This window comes from Perna viridis, chromosome 14, assembly GCF_037379345.1.
Source record: "Perna viridis isolate PV_CMFRI_1.1 ecotype Kerala chromosome 14, ASM3737934v1, whole genome shotgun sequence".
In the NCBI taxonomy this organism is placed as follows: domain Eukaryota; kingdom Metazoa; phylum Mollusca; class Bivalvia; order Mytilida; family Mytilidae; genus Perna; species Perna viridis.
In genome coordinates, this window is record NC_142458.1 from 18,256,052 (window position 1) to 18,283,057 (window position 27,006).

Below are 27,006 nucleotides of genomic sequence, written 5' to 3' on the forward strand. Positions count from 1 at the left end.
TATTCTAAAGATCATTCAATCGAAGGACTTTAAAGATACTTACTTAATTATGTTTATTCAATTTCTTTCATATTTTTAAAGATTTTTAACCTTCTCAAAAAGAGTAAGAACTGAGGTATATATAGGGACAGGGGATTGACTTTGTGGATTGAAAAAACAATCAGAAGTTCCTTATTTTCTTACATTGTCAGGAGAAAAATCTTTCAGAAAGTTACTACGGAACGGAAATTTTACAATCATGAATTGTTGCCTGTTTTCATCATCATGAATTTGAATTTAAATTTTGGTACCCTTTTCTGGTCCCCCATTTTTTTTTGTCAATTTCACTTCATGAAAGTTATTTACTTACATGAAATTAATTGTAATTGTTTGTGCATTGAAGTCATTTTAATTGAAAAAATGCAGCCATTTGAAGAGTATGGGTTCTCAATCTGGAGTAGCAATATTTTTTATTTGGTAAGTGTGCCATTTTTTTTTATAAATATTGAATGTTTTGGCTTATTTAAAGGTACCATCATGATCAGCAAGTAAAATATATCAGCAATCTCCATTGAAATTGACTATGATGTCACCAACTAATTGTATAACACCTGTTTTGAACATCTTGCCCTAAATTTGGCTGAATGTAATATTTCAAATGCTTTTATTCAGTATTTACCAGGTATATATGACTACAGTCTGCTTAGCTTTTGACACAGCAAATCTGAAATAGAAATAATTTTTCTTTTGTTCGTTCAGCAAGAACCAGGGTTGCTGTCTGTTTAACTGCCCTTGCTATTCTTTGTAATCATTTCTGACCCCATTATCACCTTTTTAAAACTTTGAGTATAGAGGGCAACATCAGTGCAGAATAGGGCTCAAACATATTAACTACAAAATTACAGAATGTATTAGGCACCCAAATTCTGAATTTACAATGTTTAATAATTGTCGGGCAACAGCAGGTGGTCATTCAAATGGGAAAGATGAACTCTTAGTTCACACATTTGAAGCCAGGCATTATACATTTGTATAAGCCTTTTATTTGTTTGTTTTTTAGGAAATGTTTTGATAAACAAGTTTTAGTATACTGCACTCTGTCTCTGGTTTGTGCTCTCTGACCTTTGTAAGTTTAATGTGCAAGAAAGATTATAATTGATTGATATTATGGTAATCAGATTACAAGATCTTGATTGTTAGAGAAAGTTGTTATTTTAATTCATGCCTGGGAATTTAGCTTATTTAATGAATTCGTGAGATACAAATGTAAGTAAGCTCTATACGGCCCTGGTTTAATGAATTCATGAGATACGCATGTAAGTAAGCTCTATACGGCCCTGGTTTAATGAATTCGTGAGATGCGAATGTAAGTAAGCTCTATACGGCCCTGGTTTAATGAATTCGTGAGATGCGAATGTAAGTAAGCTCTATACGGCCCTGGTTTAATGAATTCGTGAGATGCGAATGTAAGTAAGCTCTATACGGCCCTGGTTTAATGAATTCGTGAGATGCGAATGTAAGTAAGCTCTATACGGCCCTGGTTTAATGAATTCGTGAGATGCGAATGTAAGTAAGCTCTATACGGCCCTGGTTTAATGAATTCGTGAGATGCGAATGTAAGTAAGCTCTATACGGCCCTGGTTTAATGAATTCGTGAGATGCGAATGTAAGTAAGCTCTATACGGCCCTGGTTTAATGAATTCGTGAGATGCAAATGTAAGTAAGCTCTATACGGCCCTGGTTTAATGAATTCGTGAGATGCGAATGTAAGTAAGCTCTATACGGCCCTGGTTTAATGAATTCGTGAGATGCGAATGTAAGTAAGCTCTATACGGCCCTGGTTTAATGAATTCGTGAGATGCGAATGTAAGTAAGCTCTATACGGCCCTGGTTTAATGAATTCGTGAGATGCGAATGTAAGTAAGCTCTATACGGCCCTGGTTTAATGAATTCGTGAGATGCGAATGTAAGTAAGCTCTATACGGCCCTGGTTTAATGAATTCGTGAGATGCGAATGTAAGTAAGCTCTATACGGCCCTGGTTTAATGAATTCGTGAGATGCGAATGTAAGTAAGCTCTATACGGCCCTGGTTTAATGAATTCGTGAGATGCGAATGTAAGTAAGCTCTATACGGCCCTGGTTTAATGAATTCGTGAGATGCGAATGTAAGTAAGCTCTATACGGCCCTGGTTTAATGAATTCGTGAGATGCGAATGTAAGTAAGCTCTATACGGCCCTGGTTTAATGAATTCGTGAGATGCGAATGTAAGTAAGCTCTATACGGCCCTGGTTTAATGAATTCGTGAGATGCGAATGTAAGTAAGCTCTATACGGCCCTGGTTTAATGAATTCGTGAGATGCGAATGTAAGTAAGCTCTATACGGCCCTGGTTTAATGAATTCGTGAGATGCGAATGTAAGTAAGCTCTATACGGCCCTGGTTTAATGAATTCGTGAGATGCGAATGTAAGTAAGCTCTATACGGCCCTGGTTTAATGAATTCGTGAGATGCGAATGTAAGTAAGCTCTATACGGCCCTGGTTTAATGAATTCGTGAGATGCGAATGTAAGTAAGCTCTATACGGCCCTGGTTTAATGAATTCGTGAGATGCGAATGCAAGTAAGCTCTATACGGCCCTGGTTTAATGAATTCGTGAGATGCGAATGCAAGTAAGCTCTATACGGCCCTGGTTTAATGAATTCGTGAGATGCGAATGCAAGTAAGCTCTATACGGCCCTGGTTTAATGAATTCGTGAGATGCGAATGCAAGTAAGCTCTATACGGCCCTGGTTTAATGAATTCGTGAGATGCGAATGCAAGTAAGCTCTATACGGCCCTGGTTTAATGAATTCGTGAGATGCGAATGCAAGTAAGCTCTATACGGCCCTGGTTTAATGAATTCGTGAGATGCGAATGCAAGTAAGCTCTATACGGCCCTGGTTTAATGAATTCGTGAGATGCGAATGCAAGTAAGCTCTATACGGCCCTGGTTTAATGAATTCGTGAGATGCGAATGCAAGTAAGCTCTATACGGCCCTGGTTTAATGAATTCGTGAGATGCGAATGTAAGTAAGCTCTATACGGCCCTGGTTTAATGAATTCGTGAGATGCGAATGTAAGTAAGCTCTATACGGCCTTGGTTTAATGAATTCGTGAGATACAAATGTAAGTAAGCTCTATACGGCCTTGGTTTAATGAATTCGTGAGATACAAATGTAAGTAAGCTCTATACGGCCTTGGTTTAATGAATTCGTGAGATACAAATGTAAGTAAGCTCTATATGGCCTTGGTTTAAATGCTGCCTCTGTTTTGTACCTGAGACAATTTGTGACCTCTGTAAACTGTTTGATTGGTCATTTGTGACCTCCATAAACTGTTTGATTGGTCATTTGTTTTCTTTCCTCTTGAAAAATTCCTGAAAATAGATTTGTACATGTAGCATCAATGGATCTCTTCATTTACTATTTACTGTTCTTTTTCATTAATGTGGAAGTATTAAAAATTATCGCTTCATCAGATGTTTATAAAATAAACTTTTTTGTTCTGAAATATACACCAGTCACGGAGTATAGGTTTTGCTAAGAAATAGTTCTTGACAAACAATTTTTTGTCCTCTCCTTTAAAACAAGTTCATGCCCAAAATTTAAGAAATAATGTTTCAATGCTAGAATGCTGATATTAATAGACTCAAAAATGATCTATCACACAACGATTTTCTTTGAGGAGTAATTCAAATTCTGGTGAGCAGTAATTCGTGAGAATTGCTTCAGTCTTAAAAACAGTGAGATCTACTCTCTGGCCAATTTCTTCTTCTACCAAATTGAAGAATCAGTGTGAATAATATGGAAAACTTATATACATATAAATATGAAATAGTTTTTAAACAGATGGTCTTCAGAAAACCACTTGTTCAAGTTCCTTTTATTATTTCTGGAATGTAACCCATAGGCAGACGATGTAAACAATACTATGTCTTCACAAATGAATTCTTTTATTTTATAAGACTCTTACACTTTTTATCACCCGGCATTATATCACAATTTACATTGTGGTATCTTTTCTAACAATAAGTGTGAGATTTCATTGCTATTAATCAACCTTAGGCTCTGATGTATTTTTTTTAGAACACTCAAAATTTTGTCATTGACAAATTACATTTGATTCCTTTCTTTGCGGGGAAGAATTTTTGTTATTGATATAAGGGATACATACTGATAATTATACCCTCGAAGCTGTTACATTGCTGTATGATGATAAGCATGCATGATATACATTGCTGTGTTGCAGGTGCATTGCTTAGAAAGAATGGATTTAAATTGTACCTTCTTTTTTTATTGAGGAAGGTTATCAATTTGTACTACATGTATTTCTGTCATCACTGTAAGAAAAACTACTTAATGTGTGCAGTTGCTATTTGAGAATGAGGCAAAAAAAATGAAAAATAGATTTGGGCAAAGGAAAAAAATTCTGTTTTCACAATTAAAAAAAGTCTGAGTCACTGGAAATTGTAATTATAAATGATAGGTCTGCAAATAATTTGGCAAATTATCACCAGTACCTATATATATCCAATTTAAAAAAAAATTTTGTGTGGGGTCTGATCATTGGTAGACATCTAACTATGTAGATGGGTCTAATTATGCCTTATTCACATGTAAAATGTACTTGATTCACATAGCAGGGCTGCATATACTTGGTTAATTGAATGCACTTAATGCTGGTATTGGAAATCATATGATTCAGGAATTGATGAATTATCTTTTTATTGTTCTTTCCTCTTTATTTAAAAAAGCTGTATGATGCATATACTAACTATATCTATGTTAAAGTTTTATAGAAAATAAAGTTTGTTGTTTTTTTTTTTTTTTTGTAAAGATTTCCATATATTTGAAAAATTTCAAAAAATACATGATCTGAAATTGAGTTATCTTTCTTTTCTCTGCATCTTTAATGTCTGATAAACACACTGTTGATAAGGCATAAAAAGATTTTTTTTTTCTATTCAATGATATGGGAAGAAAATCTCATTTGATTTTTTAGAAAACTTTTAGCAAAGTTTGAAAAATTAGAAAAGAAATATATTGCTTAAAATGACGGTGTCCACCTGTACAACTGATTTCTAACTGAACATGACCACTACTTTAATTAACTAGTAATCGGTTTAAGGTTATAATTTCAATCAATGAATTCAATCATTTATTAATCATTCAGACTAAACAATGACCATTGACACAATGCATGAGTTAACTCCCCTCCCAGTTCTCCTTGACCACTAACTGGGTAAAGTTTTTAAGTAGCTTTTGATAATTACAGCAATCAATAAGACTATGGCTTCGTAAAACAAGATTAAATATAGATTAAATCACATTCATTAATATGTTTTGACATTTTATTGTTACGTGTTAATATGAAAATCGTTAATTCCAATTTTCGTAATTTTTGCTAGGTGGATTGTTATTAAACCTATAGATTTATCGACATTATATGATAGATGACATTGGGGAAAGGCATTGACAATTACAATGATGTAATCTTCTTCAATTGAGAAATTATCTGTGTGGTCCTTAGATAAAATTACTGAAGTTTTTTTTGTTGGTCGTTAAATTTACGTAAGGATTTAGAAGTAAAGTTTTTAAGGTAAGAGAAGATTGTTTTTTGTTTTCTAAAAACGTTTGAATTTGGGGAAAAAGTTTTTGGCAGAGTTGTTTTATGATGAAGTTCTGTTCTTTCTGAACTATAAAAGAGTAATCAAGGGAACCAAGGTTATAGCGGTAATCAAAAGAATGTAATCCAGGGACAAAACCAGACATACACAACAAAGAACATAAAGTAACTAAAATCATACATACAAAGCAATTGTAAAAATGAACTTCAATCCAAAATAATTGTAACTGTCATGGCATGAATGCAGTATTACATGTCCTTGGACAATACAAGCCACTGCAGATGTATGCCTTTCTACTGTCACCAGAAGTTGATCATTAATTTAAGTTTGATTTTGAAGAAATGTCATCGTTCTGTTACCATAGATTTTTTTACTGAAAAGTGTGTTTACTCTATTTGACCTTTTGGTGATCTCTGAAAAAATTTACAATTTGTACTGGTATATAAGTTATATGCTGGGGTATATGTTGCTTGTCCCATTTCCATTTTTGGTTGAATTTCATAGTGAAAATCGGTTTGCAGTATGTTGAATGTCAGTTGGGTATGCGTGCGGGTGGGAAATTACTTTTATTACACTTTTCTCAGCAACTACTAATTGTAGCCTCTTGATATTCAGTATCCAGCATCAGGTATGGGTCCCATATCATGGGATCTGATGTCAGACCAGTCAGACATCTTCCTGTTTAATGAAATTTCGGTCATGACTGTCCTTGACCCATTTTTTTGTCTATTAGTAATACAGGAAATCCTGTTTTCACAGAACCATGAATAAACCAGTCACCTGTGTAAAACAAACATCATATGAAGTACCTTCATAGATTTGCTACAATTATATACAATGTATATATGACACAGAAATTCTATGTAATTTACCACTGATAACACCACTACTAATTTCTAACTAACTGAGTGGGTTTTTAACGTCCTTGACTACTCGTACGAGTCTCGCATGGACAGCCCAATTATGAGGGCTTTATTGTAAAGTTATTCTGTCTGTTCCTCTTTATTATATATATATATATATGGCACAGAAATTCTATGTAATTAACCTCTCGGATAAACACCACTAGTAATTTTTCTCCCGTAATAATTAGTAGATTTGATATCAGAGGGATACATGCAATCAATTAACTTTTTTTATATATTCTTTAATACAAGTCTAGTACCTTCATGTCAATTTCTAAAATTTTTGAAATTGTGTAAAATAAACATATGCCTAATGTGTAAGTTTTTGTAAGAATCGGGCAAAATGTGAAATATCAGAAACATGCATGTCAAAACCCCGCCAACCTGATGATGTCATTTCACTTAAAGATGTTTTCTCTATTTGAAAATACCATTATTTGATCTTCCTCGGAATTTTTTTTCAATAGAATGTTAGAGAAATGAGGTTTTTGACAGAGTTATCTGACCTAGTTCTTTTTTTCAGTGCATTTCAATGTTATTATAACTCAGTTTACCAAAATGGTATGGAAAATCTTGTCTCTTTTCCTTGATTTTGATATTGATTTTTAAACTATTAAAATGGTGGGTTTTTCATAGCATGTTTCACCCACTGCCTGATTCTTACAGAGACTGACAATATAAAACTGAACAAATCTATCAGTCCAGAAGGGGTTCAGTCTAGACAGGTTCAACAGAAATATACAGCAGGATGCTGACGTATTGCTGATTTTTTTTTCATCCAACTGATATGCAAACATATAGGGAAAAAGAAATTAAATAAGCATATAAAATTTAGAGATCAAAACGATCTAAAACATAAAGACCAATATTTCATTGAAAAAAAGGACTGTAAAGTAAATCTCATAGAGATAGTGATTCAACCAGATAAACTACCAACATTAACAAAAATTATGTTTGTAGTTTGTAATTTTTTGCAATCATCCAAACTTTGAGAGAAAAGTGAAATTTCTCAAGCAACCAAAATGTTTTGTACTTCAGACAGTCAAAAAAACACTACCAGTCAAACAAAACCACTATTTTGAAATATGTCTGACACTTTGGGAAATTCTGATAAACTACTATGAAAGTACATTGTACTTCAATTTGTGGATACTAATTTTCATGGATTAGGAAAGAAGCACAAGTTTTGTGTATTCTTGTATTCATGGTTGTGAGGTTTTTGGTGTAGACATCAATGGAAATATCCTTTTCATAGGAAACTTGATTCTGTGGTTGAGCCTACCCATGATAACTACTTAAATTGGTACCCCATGAATGATAGTACTTTCACAGTATTTTTGTTTTGTCATGTACATGTCTCCAAGGGTTTCTTTCACAGGTAGTATAAATGTCTCAGTTAAATCATGTGAACTGTTTATCAATGAGATTGTGTCACTTATATCAATAAAAGTGGCATTCTAATTTTTTGTTGTTTGGTATGAAGGGCTACTTTACCAATTGTAAAATTTGAAGATTTTTAGGCAAAAAAATATACAAGAAAATTCTGGTGTTGCTTATTTTGGTGGATGATTAGAGGTGAACAAAATACTTTAGCCTAGAGGTTAATATTTCATGAAATTTTTGCCGTTAAGATAGACCCCTAAAATATGCAAAAATTAGCACCCTATACAATATATTCAATGTAGCAATATTTGGTTTATTGCAATTATAACCCAGTCACAATGTTTGTGATGAAATAATCATTGCAATTTCCTAATTTACATGGATAAAATAAAATATAATATTGCAATGTCCATGGTTATGTATAGATATAACATTTTAGACTACATTGCAGCATGAAATTCTGTTGTTTTATTTTCAGATCCATCACCATCATGGAGGGAATCAATAAGACGACAGATGGAGCAAGAGTTAGAACAGAGAGTGCGGGAAGCTTTAGAGACTCCACCCCTTGAGCGTGCCAAGAAAGCTGAGAACAATAGACAGGATCGTAAATCTAGTCAAACTTTGAACGAACTTAATTCTCATATTGTGTTTGGATTGGCAGGAGCTAATCGTGATGTTTTAAAATCACGGAAATGGCATGCTTTACAAGCTAAAAGACAAGTTCAAAGGTTAATGAGAATGAATTACATACAGCCAACACCGCCTGTTGATTATGTCTTCCAGGATCAGTTATCACGATCTAATCAAGGTGACTTTCCCAATGTCTTCGGCCTTACTAGTCTTTCCGAGGGTGTCAAAGACTTGCGCCAAAGTTTTGACAAATATCCCTCACTTACTCAAATTCAAAGACAATTTTACACTAAACATGGATTTCTTGCCAATTTGAATGGACATGGAAATAATTTAAGTGAGAAGAATGGTAAATATAAGGATCGGTATGGTGTGGAGAGAGACCAAGATGGACCATTCTGGCCTAGTGATTGTGGACCATTGTTTGCTACCCCTAGATTCCAATGGTTTGATGATCTACCTCAGGAACCTCTGTTCTTCCATGTACACAGTAAGTCTAGAGTACGGCTCAAAGCTCTCATAGCCTAGAACCCTGTTGTTCCATGTTCACAGTAAGTCTAGAGTACGGCTCAAAGCTCTCATAGCCTAGAACCCTGTTGTTCCATGTTCACAGTAAGTCTAGAGTACGGCTCAAAGCTCTCATAGCCTAGAACCCTGTTGTTCCATGTTCACAGTAAGTCTAGAGTACGGCTCAAAGCTCTCATAGCCTAGAACCCTGTTGTTCCATGTTCACAGTAAGTCTAGATTACGGCTCAAAGCTCTCATAGCCTAGAACCCTGTTGTTCTATGTTCACAGTAAGTCTAGAGTACGGCTCAAAGCTCTCATAGCCTAGAACCCTGTTGTTCCATGTTCACAGTAAGTCTAGAGTACGGCTCAAAGCTCTCATAGCCTAGAACCCTGTTGTTCCATGTTCACAGTAAGTCTAGAGTACGGCTCAAAGCTCTCATAGCCTAGAACCCTGTTGTTCTATGTTCACAGTAAGTCTAGCGTAGGCTCAAAGCTCTCATAGCCTAGAACCCTGTTCTTCCATGTACACAGTAAATCTAGTGTATGGCTCAAAACTCGTAGCCTAGAACCCTGTTCTTACATGTACACAGTGAGTTTTTAGATTGTGTTTCATAGCTTCTGTTGTGTAGAACCTTTGTTGTCCATGTAAATGGTAAGTGTAAATGGTTGCTCAAAGGACCCATAAGGTAGAATCTGTGTTAATTCTTGTATACAGTCTTGAATATGGCTGACATGGCTCCATTTGTGTAGAACCTTTGTTCATCCATGTGCACAGTAAGTTTAGATTGTACCCTATGGCTCCTATTGTGCAGAATCTCTGTATTCCCAAGTACACAGAGGTCTAGAATGTTGCTCATTGCTCCCAAAGTGTAAAATCCCTGCTTTTCCATGTACACAGTAAGTTTAAAATGTGGCTGGTACCTTCCATTGTGAAGAACATCTGTATTTCTTTGTATACATTGAGTTTGAAATGTACTGCATCAGTGCTCATATTATACTGAACTTCTGTAAATATTTTCTATGCATACAATAAGTTTCCAATGTGATATTGGGTTTTCTGTTCCTCTGATTTAAGGCTTTGATGTGAACTAGGTTTAGGTAAGAAGTCAAGTATGATATTTTTATATGTAATATTAAGCCTAAATTCTATTTTGAAAGTAAAGAAACTTCATACTGAAAATTTGCACAGTCCTATAAATTCACATTTTTTACATTATAACTGATGGAGCAGATTATACATATATCTGTCAATGAATCCTTTCAATACAAAAACTTGCAGTGTTTAAGAAAGTTTAAAATTGAGGTTGCCTCTCAGCTAAAATGTTGTATTCTAAATTGTAGTAAAAGTTGATATTTTTGAAAATTTCGAATCGTCCAAATGATTCCAAACAAAATAATGATTTGATTACAAATCAGTTATTAATATTTGGGCTGTCATTCATTAGAAGTTAAATTATACGGAATGTTCCTAATTTTTGAACAGGTTACACTCAAGAAGTTGTTTAAAAAACATTTCTTGAAGATTGCATTTAATCTATGAACTATCCATAAAATATTTGTCATAAAAATAGGTTTTTTTGCTAGTAGATAAAAACAATGTGTGACAGATCATTTAAATTGATTGCAAATACTTTTCTAAGCAGGAATTTTTAAAAGTCATTTTAGAAATATGATACTGATATTCCAGAAAACAATTGATTTTTCAATAATATAATTCATTATTCATAAAATTAGACATTTATTGAATTTGAAGTATTTCAACAGTTCTTTCGGCGTAAAGCTATCATTTTATTGAGGGTTTAGTTCTATTCAATATGGCACACGCAACAAGACCAACATCAGTCAAACTGGCACCATTTTCTTGGGCATATTGGAATAATTTGTCAAAGTTAAGTAAGTTTGAATATGTCAAGTTAAATGGTTTATGTCTAATTTGATTGAAGAGTTTTGAGCTAGAGACTTGGTTATACATGTAAGTAAAAGTTCCATTTGTTTAGGTAGCCATATATTATGTCTCCATCATCATTTTTAAGTGTTAGTCTCTGTAAGAGTCAGGCAGTGTTTGAAACATGGTATGGAAAACAAACCACCATTTCGATATTCAGAATTGTCAGAATCTGTGAAAAAAAGACACGATTTCATTTTGGTAAATTGAGTTATAATTTCATTGAAATTCACTGAAAATGAACATTTCAAGGTCAGATAATTCTTTCTAAAACCTTATTTTTCTAACATGCTATTGAAGGAATTCTGAACAAATTGAGTGACACAGGATCAGATAATGGTCTTTTCAAACAAAGAAATCATCCTTGAATAAAATTATATTGTCAGAAGATGGGTTTTCTGATTTTTCTAATTTTTTTACACATACTTTATCACTTGTTCATTAGAGGAAAATGATTCAGGCAAACCAAAACAATCAATTATCAATCATGTATTAAAGAATGAATAGTTGATGGGTCTGACTACTGGAACAGTTAATATCAATCAAACTCCTGATCTTGGTTTTTATCCCAGGCTAATATTATCTTTTGATCTGCTCTACATTCAGTGCTATACTGTGCTATTATAAAAAAAATTATTAAGATCAGTAAAGTATGTATGTGTAAGTAAGGCTGAATTAGTTTAGCAATTTTGTGCAGATTTGTTGACAGAAATTCAAATTGTTTTGTTGGTGTCTAAAAACGCAGTCTTAATTATATTGAATGGATTGAGTTATCTTTCTTTGTCATGTAAAGATAAACTAGCATGGGAGATAACTATAACTTAACTAATTGCAAAAATTCTGTATTTTTTTATTCTGTCAACATACTGAAAAGGATATCAAATAAAAACCACCAACTTCTGATATGCTGAATACATCCTTACATGTGGAACAGCATTATATTTTAATTAGTACAATGAAGCCTGTCTTAACCAAACCCCTTTTTGGTGATGAAACTGTGTTGGTTTAGACAAGTGTGTGATTACTAAGATTCAAAATACTTTTACTTTTAAAAATTGATATAAAGGAACTTTTAAAAGTGTCTGGTTTAGGCAGTTTTTTTTTATTTTTCAAGGTTCAGTTTAGACAGGTTTCACTGTATTTGTGGAAGGTCAAGTTATACTAACAATAGAAGGGAACCTACTGTCCAAATATGTAGGGTTTTTTTCCAATAGTGAATGTTCCTTTTGATGTATTGTTCCCACCCTATCAATTACTACCAGTAACTAGATAGTACATAGACTTCATGTTTGACAAGGTGAAGGTCATTAGCTTTTGTTTTTATTCTCATTATCTCCAGTTCAATGACTTTCATGATATTTTTAGTGTAATTTGAGCCTTGATTGTTCTATCTGATTTATAGCATGGTGTGTCTATTTTAGTTTTGTATATACATATGGTGAAATCTGTCTTAACAAAACCCTGTCTAAACAATACCCTGTCTCAACAAGATCTTGTCTAAACCAGATAATTTTGAAAGTACTAAATGTATTTTGAACGTTTGTAAAATTAACACCTGTTGAAACAGAAACAAATATAAAGTCCAACAGGGGTTAAATTTAGACAGATAGATACATACAGATCAAGTTGTTTGTTTTTGTGTACATTGAAGTACCATAAGTCCCTGTAGACTTGGGTGGCTGAAGTACACCACATTTTTACTACAGTGAGGCCTACAGTGGATTTCATCACAATGGTGTCTACGTTTTGCTATTAATGTTTTTGGATTATGGACCAAAGACTTTTATATTTGAAATGTTGTGTTCGTGCTTAATATCATGTTAATTTCCAGTGGGAAATCGTTAGTTACACCTGGTATATGGGATTAGTAGAGATGTGCTACTAGCCAATCAAATTCCAAGACGTTTACTAGTATACAAATTATCTACTACATGTATATACAAGACAGAGGCATGGAATCATAGGGGTGGATCCAACATACTATTTCCTTCCAATGGAAAATATTTTTGTAGCATGAAATCTGTTCTCAATTTTGTTTGTCTCTACAAGAATTTCAGTGATTCAGTTGTAGTATTATTGTATTATGTACTTTACAAGCAAAATACCAATGGTAGTAGATATAATGGTCTTATAGGAAATCTTTGTTATTTATTGCAAAATACAGAAACTCTTTTAAATGAGCAATAGATCCATATATATAGGAACATATCTATAATTTATTTTCACTGTACCAGCCAACCCTAATGCTCAAGATGACTGAGTAGATCTGAAACATTTGGGATTAAAATTGGATTTCTCAAGTTGTTTGTAATTTAAAGTTTCTGACACTTATTGTTTTCTATCAGGATATTGTTGCACTGGTTTGACAAGATTTTTAATAACTTGTCAGTCATTTTTAAAGTCTCTTTTTATAATGAGAGTATTCATCATGTCATAAATATATCATTTTGTTAATTTTTATCTTACCATATAATGTAGATCAGGAAACACCATTATCCCCCTTCAAAGGAGTATATGGTATATTATTACACTTCATGTCAATTTGCTGGATTTTGATGGGTTTAAAAGGAGGGTAATATTCTGCTCTATCACATCGCTCAGAGGATGATAGTTTTTTTGTCTATTACCCTCTCGTGAAAAACTAAACTGGTTCCAGCAAAAATTAGGTACCAGTTCAATCTTAGACAGTTTTGTATTTGAATTGGAATTAATATGCTCGTCCATATCATATATGATAATTGATAAAAGCTCGATTAGTAGACATATTTATTTTTTTTGAATAATGATGCCAAGTCTACTATGAATCTGTAGCCAAACTTTCCTAATTGTATTGTGAGGTTAAAAAAGTAACTGAGGCTGTAAGTGGAAAAGAAAGTGTTCAAATGAGAATGTATGTCATTATTGTTACATGTCCATTATACCTGCTTTCTTGACCTTTTTTGTTTTTGTTTTTGTTTTGTTTCTCTTTTTTTGTCGTTGTTAAAACCAATGGTAACAGTTGGATTAAATAACTATATTCAAGAAAACTCAAAACAGAAAAAATATATATATATTTGTGATCAGAGAAAAGGTCCACCACCAATACATTAGGTAAAGGTCACATGAAGAGGTGTGATCCACAGTTGAGGGTTACAGTTCCATATGACTCACAATGTAACATTCAGTATAATAAAATACATAAGATATAGCTAAGACGCTGATAGAGAGTGTGTTACCCCTTGAAAATGCATTGTCACCCTCAGCTACACCTTGGGGTGACAACAATTTTCTCAGGTTAACAAACTGCACTCTCTTAGATATATATTACTTGTATACTGTTTTACTTTTGTCTATTTCACTTTTTGTGACAATTTTCTCTGTAACTAGCCATTTGATATTTTGACACTTATATAGGTGTGCTAATTTCCCAAAGAATTCAGGCTTGGATGACAACAAATACCTTACTACTACATCTCTTAATGGCACCATGAACTTTCAGATTTATATATTACCCAAATTATTGTTGTTATTTGTCAGAGATTACTTTGTTTATATTATGACTATTTATTCTGTTAATCTCAGGGTTTTAGGGTATTATCTAATTCATTTTAAACTTTCATTATTAAAAAGATTTCACTCAAAGATAAACTTTATTGTTTAAAAACATATAGGTTGCTTGGCTGAGTTTTTGACATGAATGATAACATTTCTGTTAAAATGGATTATAGAATTGGTTTGGGATTTTGTAAAAATTTGGTTCTTATTTTTAAAGGAAATGAGAAGATAAATTTGTTTTGAATGTAGTTTTATGAAGTTTTTCAAGGTCTTGTTTGGTAGTGTGGAAAGATATTATGGATGATTGTACAGTATCCCTGTTTGGCAGTGTGGACAGAGATTTTGGATGATTGTACAGTAACCCTGTTTAAACCAAACTGTTTTGGACTGAAAGTTATATTTAGATTAGGCAGGTGTGTGGTTTATACAGGTTTACAATGGTTTAAAATCAGTTTTAAGGGTCATTAGAAGATGTCTGCTTTAGAGAGGTGTATTGTTTATTCATGGTTTTAATACATACTGGTTTCTGGTTTAATTGGGGTTCAGTACTTAATGGTTTCACTGTTTCATTGGAGAGTCTGCATTAGGATTCATATCTTTTATATTTCTTTGTGACATTTTCTAGGTAATGGTTTGTATGATTCCAAGAATATAATTCAGATTTCCATCCTCTCATAAGACCACCTTTGGTTTTCACAGGTATTTGGTTTACAGAGTTGTGACCTTTAACTTGGCATTTGTAATGTAAAAATTTACAAATTCAAATGGAACCAGGTGATTAAATGTATATAAATACCATACAACAGGTAATTTTTTGTGGGGTTCTTGTTTTGTCTTATTTTAGCAGTCTGTATTGAAATGCCAAAATAAATTCCGCAAAATATTTACCCTGGGCTTAAATACTTTGTTCATCACTCAGCATCCGCCTAAATAAGGAATGCCAATTTTTTTTTTTATATACTTTGTTGCCTAAAAATCACAAAATTGTACACCCACCAAAATAACTCGCTATACGGTATTTGAGATTTAACATGCCTAGGTGCCATATGAAATAATCTGAGTATCTGAAATTAGGGGTCTAATTTTATTCATGTCGCCATTCATAAACTTTTTACTTAAGTGTTAAGTTTCAAGCAATACTGTTGAATTCAGAGTAATCTATTTAATTATTTTTGCATGAAAAAATGTGTATATTTGTTTACAATGTCTTCGTTTTTCATTGACTTGGTGTAATAAATGGTATTTGGAACATTGTTTTAGCTTAATGTGGATGAATTTTCTTAGAATTTACTGGATATAAAGAGAATTCTACCAGTCCTGTATCGTATTGCAAAATGTGCATCAAGTGTGTGTTAATGACATAGTTTATCATTGTTTGGGTCCTTCAAATTCATATTCTAATATGATTTTGGAACTTAACCAACTTGTATACTGACTGCAAATTTTATATCCACTACAAAGTTTGTTTAAAATTATGTTAAGTTCAGAAGTGTTTGGTGAATTCATGACATCACAAACAGATGACTGTTCTCCAACTTTTGTATAAATTTAAATTTTATGATTCTGCACACATGGACCCCAACCCATTGAACTCACTCTGTTTTATTCTGAAAGATTGTTTTCCCCAGTACATAATGAAATGGAGGCCTTTAATTTGATTTGTAGTATCTTAATGAAATTAACCTGCAATTTTCAAAATTTTTACATTTCCATTATAATTTTGATATAGCAGTTATTTGCTCAGTTAAGTAGTGACAATATTTACATAGTCACTTTCCCATTGTATTCAAAAGTTTGATTCTCTTTTATTCAATATATTGCCAACTGGATTTCTTAATATTTATTTCAACGTGGGGTATACATAGCAGCGCTTAAGAAAATCAACACAAGGAAAGTTAGATAAGAATCTATTGAATTTTGGGTGTACTGAATTTTTACGATAACACCTTGCAAACAATAACAGAAAGACGGTAGAAATTTCTGTCTATTTATAGAAGATTGGTGACTATATTGTTACTACATTATTAAATATTTTGGGGTATTGAAGCCCATACCCCTGTTGTGGGGGTGACAAAAGCCCTTTGACGATTTAATTTCGGATATCAAAACATTATTGGGTATATAGGTAACTCTAGATATGGTTCATTAGAAAACTGAAATCGATCCACGTTGGACGAACTCTGAACTTTAAATTTTAAAATAAGAAAGTGTTACATTGTAGTGAAAGTTTTTGTAATTTAATGGGACTGATCAATATTTTCTCAGAGGAATATAAGTAAAGAACGATATATACATTATATACAATATTACTGCTAAATTATGGTAATTGGACAATTGTTAGACTGATAAATTGTATAAAAGTTAAAACAAGGTAGGACAGATTTTCCAACTTTTGAGATTTATGGTTTAAATTGTTGAATTTACATGCAATTTGTAATATTTTTGCTTTTTCAATGAAATTTTAAATTCTTCAATTTTCCAGAAAAAAATATGTAAATGGAATAAACAGTTCAATTTGATATGAAAGATAAATTTCTGATATTGAAGATGATAAAAAAATTATGTGATTTATACTTAATTGAAACAATGCTAATAAAGGCCCATAACTCTGCCATATATTGTCTATCTTGATATCTGACTGTATAAAAGGAGCGTTACGACAGAATGAAGGTTGTCAATAGCAACTTTAGGACAGGATGGGGGTTGTTAAGAGCAACTAAGGTGCTTTCTTCATTTTATTTCATATGCTCACAGTAACATCACCGATTGGTAAATGAGCTTTGAAATTTGAAAAGTTGGAATATGCTATATTAAGTTGTTCACAATTTAGGTCAAACTTGAAAAGATTAAGACTAAAAACATCAGCTTATGACATTAAATGGAATGATCAAAATTCTTAACTTTAATTTTTCAATTCTCGATATTAATACATAATTTAAATTGCACTGGACCAGAAGTCTTCAGCCAGTACAAACAGCACAGTGATATAAAATCTACAATAAAATAGACAAATTGAAAATGCATATTTGCTCTTGAATTTTGAACAAGAGGAAAGATTGTTATGGAAATTAACTTTCCCACAACGGAAAGCATCAGGAAAGTGTTACTACTGCGATTTTCTCTGGGCTTTATTTCATTTGCAAATGGTTGAACCAGAAATGAAAGTTCTAGGACACTATACTTTTGGGGTTTTTACACATTCTCATGAGGTTAGGGCAATTTTTTTATATATGCTGTCCTAACCATCAGCTCATCTTAGCTATAGTCATTGGATCACCTGCAAAACTGCAAGTGTAATCATGTAAGAGTATAAGGTAGAACTAAATGAACTATCATAAATTTAAAAATTCCCCTTTCTTGATTCAAGGGCAAGTACAGCTTACTGTATTTGATATCTTGTTTAAATAGAGTTATCATCATTTCTTTACACATTATGACGTAAGGCCTATATGGACTTCAGAATGTCATGGGTGTCAAATTGAGGAATAGTAGTGAAAGACCTGTAGGATTGATAAGGCTATCGTCAAGTACCTGTACTACTTAATTTTGATGGGTGTTTTTTGATAATTAATTTGGGTGGAGTACCAAATACATTTGGAAAATTCATGTTGAAATTCTGTCTTTTTTCTATGAAAGAACCATGATATCAACTTTTATCATATTTTGATATATGTTTTCAGCATTTTGTCATAAGCTGAATCCATAACATCTTAGAGGGCTGATATCCATATCAGTCCAAGATGGATATCGGCCAAGAGAAAATCAGTTGTCACACACCTAATGTTGCGTTGACATGATTGTTGGCGAAATGCTTAGATTTTGAAAAACATTTTTTTTTAGAATATGATATGGCTTTTTTCTAATTAAATCCTCCACCCAATAACCCTCCTGCACTAGTTCTCAGGTCATTTTGGAATCTCAGGGATGTTATATATATACAAATAGACATGCATTTTGACTCAGTTTTGTTGATTTTGTCATATTCATATAGACAGTTTTGTTGACATTGTCATACTCATATAGACAGTTTTGTTGGTATTGTCATACTCATATAGATAGTTTCTGGTAGAATGTTGAAGTGATTTGTTGATTAATTACTTGAGGTTTTCAGGGTCTCCCTATGATGGAGTGTTACGTATAATAAGATTCTGACTTAATATTGACTACTGGAATGAATGCTAGTCTTATTGTTAGGACAAGTTGGAAGCCCTTGTGCTTATTGCCAACAAAGGCAAGCCCGTGGTCTTATCAGACTGCCCCTGTGGTGTGAGGGTTTCCTCGTCATTCATTGAAGACCAGTGGTGGCCTTAAGCTGACATTTTCATCCTGATGGGGTTGTTGTCTCTTTTTGACATATACACCATATCTATTCTTGTTATATTCATGCATGTCAAAAAACCCTCCAAGTTCTCTTCTGTTTGTTAAATTTAGAAACAGTTACAGACCAAATAAACAGTCTTAGTTTGTCATACGGTTGTTGCACTTTACAGATGAAAATTATATAGATTGAATATGAAATATGCACTTTGGAAGAGTTACCATTCTTGAATTGCTTTGATTTGGTTGATTTTAGTGGGAAATGAATGTATGGTTTCCTCAAAAACGCATATCTAAATGCAGAAAAGATTATTGCTACGTAAAAATATAGCATCTGTAGACCAAAACAGCATTGTTTGTATTGTTGGTGTTTCTGCACCATGAATCACCTCTACTATAGACAGTGTCTGAATAAATCACCTTTACTATAGGCAGTGTCTGAATGAATCACCTTTACTATAGGCAGTGTCTGAATGAATCACCTTTATTATAGACAGTGTCTGAATGAATCACCTTTAGTATAGACAGTGTCTGAATAAATCACCTCTGCTATAGAAGTGTCTGAATGAATCACCTCTACTATAGACAGTGTCTGAATGAATCACCTTTAGTATAGACAGTGTCTGAATGAATCACCTCTACTATAGACAGTGTCTGAATGATTCACCTTTGATATAGACGGTGTCTGAATGAATCACCTCTACTATAGATGGTGTCTGAATTAATCACCTCAACTATAGACAGTGTCTGAATGAATCACCTCTACTATAGACAGTGTCTGAATGAATCACCTCTACTATAGACAGTGTCTGAATGAATCACCTCTACTATAGACAGTGTCTGAATGAATCACCTCTACTATAGACAGTCTCTGAATGAATCACCTCTACTATAGACAGTGTCTGAATGAATCACCTCTACTATAGACAGTGTCGGAATTTTATATGGGCTGGTACTTAAATTATCTAGCCCTATGCACTGGGTTACAAGAATGTCTTACCCAGATAATGACATGGGTTTAACTGTCATTATTCAAAACCCATTTAAAACATGAGTGTCAAAAGGCCTTGCAAGAGAGCATGCTGTCTTAAATGATATATTCTTCTGTAGAGAGAAATATTCAACACTATCATTAGGGAATAATTTTGTCCTTGGTAATTGGCGAATGCCTTTTTAAAAGCAATATTTGTTGCTATTTTTAAGCATTTTAATACATTTGAGTCTACATGCCCAGGGATTTATGTCGATTTTACAACAATACATATAAATTTAATTTACATGGAAGTAAACAAACTGTAAAATTTGTATATATTTGTGAGTAGAATTCAATAGTCTTGTCATGGAATAAATTGACCTAATATCCTGATATTTACCAAGAGTGTTTAAAAATCATTTAATGTAAATTCAATATTTGCAAAATTGCATCATTCTTTGTGAATCTGCAAATAATGATGTTCTAAGTAAATATGGTGTGAGGGCAAAGGTGAGGTATTGTTTACTTAAAAACCACAAAAATATAAAAATGGGCTAATTAACAATGGTGTTTGAAATATGTAGGCATTTTAAGAGTGCAAAGATGTTATGTGGAACATAGTTACTCTTATTTTAGTTGTAGGTTTTATTAAGCAATATTTATCTACCAATTTGATAGAATGACATATTCTATTTAGGCAGTTTTTATGGTACAAACTTCAAAAATAAGCCCTTTTTGTGTTAAGTTGGTGAGCATGCTTAATATACATTTGAGTGAGGTAGGGCTCAAGTAAAACAAAAGAATTTTCCTTGTGGAACTGTATATTGAGCATGCCCACACATATGCATGCTCATCGACTATCTCACAAGTTGCACAAAAGGATCTATTGTTTGTATTTTTTCATTTTTATTTGTTTAATCATGCATTATGTATCCGCGATAGGACCCATCAGAACAGTATACACCATTCATATACCAGTCAGTTCCAGTTAGTTGACAAAAGCAGGAAAACAGTTTTCAATACATTATAATCCAGTTTTGTTTTGTGAGGGTCGGTTTCTGGGTTGACATTAAAGATCAAAATTAATCCTTCATTTAAATGATCTTGTCTTTTTAATTTCTTGTTTAGTTTGGAAAAGAGAAAATACTTGTTAATTTATTTTGTAATAGATTTTGTTATAAGCCCATATCTGTTTAACATGGCTTGAAATTCAGTACCTAATTTTTCTTTGCAAGTTTCTAAGGTTTTAGGTACCAATCCATATAAAATTCATGCAGGCACTGTCGATTGTAATGGTGATACCGTGTGCAGAAAAACACACCATATGAACAATGCTTTTTTTTTATTTCCATACACTATATATTTATGTAGCCCTTTCTATATACATATCTGTATATTGGAGAAAAAAAGTACATTGACATCGTCCAGTTAAATAAACCAAATTCAAGAAAAATAACTTTTGCAAAGTGTTATATATATAGACGAGGTATTCTTTGAATTTGGACTATTTCGGATTTAAGAAAAAAAAGTAAAAAAAATAAAATATGTCAATGAAATTACCCCTACTAACAGGGTTAATCATGCCGTCATGACTAAGGGGATTAGTCAAAGTTTTCCTCGATCTAAGTTATCCAACTGACCTTTCATTACTCCTTAGCCGTGCTGGCGTAACTCTCTTATTAGAGGTTAGTTTTACAAATCACTTGTTTATATCTTCATAATTTTATCTCAATAGGACAACAACAAAATGACAAACTGTATTTGATTAAGTGGTTTGTAACATTCTAAATTAGCAATGAAAGTGATTAAATAGCAAAATGTTTCACCTCCTATTTTATCCATAAAGACTGCTATTTAAAATGCTGTGTCATTATTTCAAACCATCAAATCTGTTTACATTACAGCAAATTCTCTACAACATTTCACCCAAAGGCACTCAATGTCTAGTCATAAATAAACTGAATTACATGTCATTATTTCAAATGTATTGCAAAATTGGCTGTAACTGTTAAACCAACAAGAATTATCAACAGCTTCCAACACCAATAAATCTTGGAAAATTGTTATATACTGGATAAGTTCATAAAACTGGATTTTCATGGATTAAAAGTAAATCTAGTAGATTGTATTAACGTTTGAACTTCTCTAATTTACATGATTTTGATATCATTGAGCTTTGCAGGAGGTGTTTGTAGTCATAATATTTTATGATGGCATTCGAATGTGAAATTTCTGCATTTCATTGAGATAAGAAAGTATGGTAAAACTCAACATGAATAATTCTAGGTCCCATTTCTTCTTCCATTTGTATAGTTGTTGGCAGTTTTTTTTGTGCTTTAAAAAACATAATATTTTAGATTTAGAGACATGTTGCTTTTTTTTGTGTAATTTTATGTGAAAAATATTTGGTTTTCATGTAAATTAAATGTCGTTATTTACGTTAACATGCAAATATGTGGTATTAGAAATAACAAATTTAGGAGAAAATTGTTCTCTGAAAAATACAGATATAAAAGATGCAATTTAGCTGATCTGTAATGAGTAAATTAAACTAAGACCATGCAGACTCATATTATTTTATTAGCTCTGACTCAGCATTTTTGGGTACTAATTTATGCTATTTGTGTGTGTTTAGCCATAGGGTTATTTTTTTTTTTCAATAAAAAAGATTAGTATTAATTTCTATGCATACTTGTACTTATTTGATGGAGAAACAATATTCCTTAAAATCTGACAGTAAATGTTTTGAAATGTAATATTCTTCAAAACTGAGGTTATTTCATCCATAGGGCGACCTTATATGGAGTTTTAGTTTCATATTACATTTTTTTAACAAATTTCATTGGAAATTGCCAATCAAAATACATACATGTACATATAAGTATCATGGCAGTGGCCTGAGAAAGGACATTATGTTGACCTTTAATTAAGACATAGCTCCACAAGCTGACATCTATTAGCTGAACTAACGTCATAAGACAAACCTACAATATGACTTACGTCCATGAATGACACGAAGAAAATCTACGACAATCATTGACAAGGCTTTGTTTATTCATATGATTAATAATATTTTGAAAGTTTCAAAACATATGTAATTCATCTGAACTCAAAACGTTTAAAATAAGTTCAATAATTAACCTTATATTGCATTGTTTACCTACTCAATACTTGTATGTTTGACGAAATGTTGTGAGGTTGATGGCATCTTTGTTTTTTCAGTTGTTTTGTATTGAAACTGTATTTAAAGAGTTAAGTTCTTAAGTGAAAAACAAATACTCTAGCCTGACATTTCTATTGCTTTGTTTTGCTCTAGTTTGAGTTCAAGTTCATGGAGTATTTTTTGTTGAAATATTTTTGCTCAGTTTTTTTCTGTAATAGGATGTTTATTTGCCTGATTTGTTAGTGTCTGCTGGTCTGTCGACAGCTTAAAAATACTTGAATGGATTTAACTATGTTTTGTTGCAATAAAATTGATGATTATTGATTTTCCTTGTTTTTAAAATCAACTTCAATGTCAGGGGTCATTTTAGCTGCGAAATCGTAGCTCTGGATCTTTTTTTTTTTTGATTTTGTGATCTAGATCATTAAGAAAATACAAAAAAAAATAGTTAGAGCTACGTTTCGCAGCTAGGATCATTTAGTCTCTTTCTGCTAATAAATTACTTGTCGAAACAATCAATCAGGGCTAAACATGCAAATGACTTTAACATGAAAACAATATTAGCAAATTTTTTAACTCTTGGATAGTTACGGTGTATCCATCTTTGCCATGAAAACAGATTTGTTCAATGTGTCATAGTTTTCCTTTTCTCTTTCATCTACCACACACTTGACTTTTTTATGAGCGACTCGGCGGGTATTTCTAGAAAAGCAGAGGACGCTTACCCTACTGGAGCACCTGGTTCATGCTTCCAGTTTTTAGTGGAGTCTGAGTTCCTCATTTGCTTTTGTTACTTTGTATGTATAATTTTAGTTACTTTATGTTCTTTGTTTTGTATGTCTGTTTTCCATGTCTGGTCTGTGTTTTTTTGATTGCCACTATAATCTTGGTTCCCTTGATTACTCTTACAAATGTAATATTTTTTCTTGAACTCCCATTCAACATTCTTACTTGTTCACCTTTTTTTTCATTCAATACAAGTAAATCTACAGGATGAGGGTTGTTCCCCTTACCCAATTTTTAGAAAATGTATTTGTTGTTTAGTGAGACTAGATTAGTCTATTGAAATGATCTGTTGTGTTATAGTCCTGTTATTAGTTCAAACCTGGTCCCATATATTAAAACAATACAGAACTTTTTTCAGTTTGATCAGTATGTTGATATTTACATGGAATTATTTATATTTAATCATGTGTAAGTAAAAGATTGCATTGCAATGTTTAGTCATGGAAGAATTTGGTAACAAATCCCATTGTCTTTTTTAAATAGACCTGTCAGATAAAGTTAATTTTACTTTCTAGAAGTATCTAAGTACAAATAATTATAGAAACTTTATTTACTTATTATCAAACAATAGGTTTTGTGTCTTTGGTAAAATAGCTTATATATAGGCTGCAGGTCAAAGGTCACCTATTAAAGAAATCAAAGGTGAAGGGAATGATTGTAATTGTGCAACATAAGAGCACCTGTGACCTTTGTTTGTTATTGTTTATGAACAATTTATATTGAAATTTACTACATATTTGTATACAATTATCTTGTCATAGTCGTATTTAACTTTGTTCTGGATTGTCTTAAGAAATTCCCCGATTTTTTCACTAAATGAAGATGAAAAGTCTTTCAATTTCATTATGAACTGCCTTAGTGGTCCTGTTGTAGCATGCTTGCCTTGAGTATTGGATATTATTGGTTCCATCTCTGACTGTGTCACACCAAAAACTCACTGCAATTAGCATATAGAGATAAAAGTATCTCTGGTTTGGGCTGGGTCAGAATAATGTGACTGTGTTGGATGACATGCTAACCTGCAGGCTACTGGTACATAAAGCAAGCATATTAGAAATACATTATAGGGTCTACATGCCATAGGATGTAAAACCACAAACAATCAATCAAACTCAGTGTGATTATAAGGTAATTAAACCCTTAGCTAGCAACAATGAAATGATTGTGCCATAATTTTTTAACAAAAAGACTAACCTGCCAAAACAAAACGCACAATGTATAATTGATCTTCATCTAAAGCTTACCCTACCAGTGCACCTTGTCCATGCTCACAGTTTTTAGTGGAGTCCGAGTTGCTCATTTGCTTTTGTTACTTTGTATGTATGATTTTAGTTACTTTTTGTTCTTTGTGTATGTCTGTTTTCCATGTCTGGTCTTTGTCCCTTGATTACATTCTTTTGATTACCGCTATAACCTTGGTTCCCTTGATTACTCTTTCACCAACTCAATAAGGTTTCTATTAATAAGGTTGTGAATAATAACTTCAGCGTTGTCTATCAAAGATTATTTATGGTGTGTATAATAACTTCAGCAGTGTCTATCAAAGTTTATTTACGATTTATCCAAGCAGGAATTGGAATTTTATATTTTCATAAAGATTTATACTGTCACTATAACTTACCTTGATCCAAGCTTAATAAAATGTTTCATATCTCTATCAACTAATATTGAAATTTAATGATATTATTAATAACAATGGTAAACAGCTTGTATTATTATATGAATGTCTAATGAAACCGTCTTTGAAGTGATAGATGTTATGACTTATAAAGAGAGATTACTCTGTAATTTGGTCAGTATGTCACATAAAGTTCAAACTATGGACAGTTTGTAGTGCTTGATTGTTGCTAAAACACTGAGGATTACTAGTAATAAATAGAGGTTTCTTTTAAACTATTTAATAGGTAAATTTGTATGGTTGATGGTGTTTGATTTTTTCAGATAATTTAGGTGAGCACTATCAGAAAAGAATAAAACAAAACTCAAAATTGTAAAAAAAAAAAAAAAGACAAAAGACAAAACAAAGGTTAGAGGTCTCTGTGTTAGAATGTTTCTGTAACAATCAAGTGAATATCATAATCATAATGAAGCACTAAACATAGTCATTGTTATGTGATTACCAGAATCATTGTTATGTGATTACCAGAGTCATTGTTATGTGATTACCAGAATCATTGTTATGTGATTACCAGAATCATTGTTATGTGATTTCCATAATCATTTTAAGTGAATACCATAATAATCTAGGATGATTAAAATTTTTGTCATTTCGTCCATTCTTTTCTCAAACCTGATTCATAGAGTTTAAAAAAAAATGCATTAAAGTATTTCTGAATCAGGGAACAAAGTGATTAATGTTTTATTTTTAAATTAATTTCATGTTATCAAATCACACCCACATTCTCAATCAATATAATAGCTTGTTTGAATTTCAACAGGTGCTCTAAGGAAAAAATTAATTTCCTTTTGAAGTGTAATTTAACAAACACTCCAGTGTTATTAATATAATTACCTCTTCAATGGAGCAATCATTTCATTTTCTTATTGATAATCATTTCATATAATTCTGCCATAAATCAAATTGCTGTAATTTGTGTTTGATATCTTGGCTATCATTTCTAATTATTGCCATTTAAGTAGCAGTATTTTTAAGAATCATGCAAATTCTGTAAAATGTGATACACCTAAAAAAAGGCTACATATTTTTATTTTTGTTATTAAGTTGTTTTATAGATCTATATGATGAAATGTATAATTATTCATTCCGATCTGTCAGCTCTCAAGAGATAATCCACATGGAAAATCCAATAGTTTCTATTGTATTTTGGGCTCAATTACAGTTATCTCCCTTAATTTTGAATTCTACAGTACATTCTATATAATTTTTATCTTTTATGAACAAAGGTTATATGAAAAACCACATGTTATTTCCTGTTTACTATGGCATTTTAAACAAAGTATCAAAAATAAAAATATGTAGGCTTTTTGACCGTGAATCACATTTTGCACAATTCTTATGTGCAGTGCTACTTAAATAGTGAATGATTCTACAAACTTAATCAATAATTGATACAATATTTTCAGTTAAATTTTTATGTGTGTCATTCTTGAAAACCTAATATCCAGGCTGCACTTGGTACAGATCCATGGACTGCTTTTATGTAATATTCTTAGGGCTACCCAATCAGAAAGACTTGGTCTTTCTTCTTCCAAA

At 32.2% G+C, this 27,006-nt stretch overlaps 1 protein-coding gene across 31 annotated transcripts in view; it reads left to right on the forward strand.

Moving 5' to 3' along the window:
- Positions 1-27,006, forward strand: part of LOC148598482 (uncharacterized) — a 129,712-nt gene that overhangs the window by 42,966 nt on the left and 59,740 nt on the right. For 28 of the 31 annotated variants that reach the window (XM_088561868.1, XM_088561858.1, XM_088561869.1 and 25 more), the window contains one exon: positions 8,412-9,056. In XM_088561868.1, the coding sequence (XP_088417994.1) occupies positions 8,412-9,056 (645 nt within the window). Of the gene's footprint in view, positions 1-5,481; positions 5,618-8,411; positions 9,057-16,730; positions 16,925-27,006 lie in introns of those variants that run through there. The other 3 variants (XM_088561884.1, XM_088561887.1, XM_088561888.1) reach the window with 3 other exon arrangements.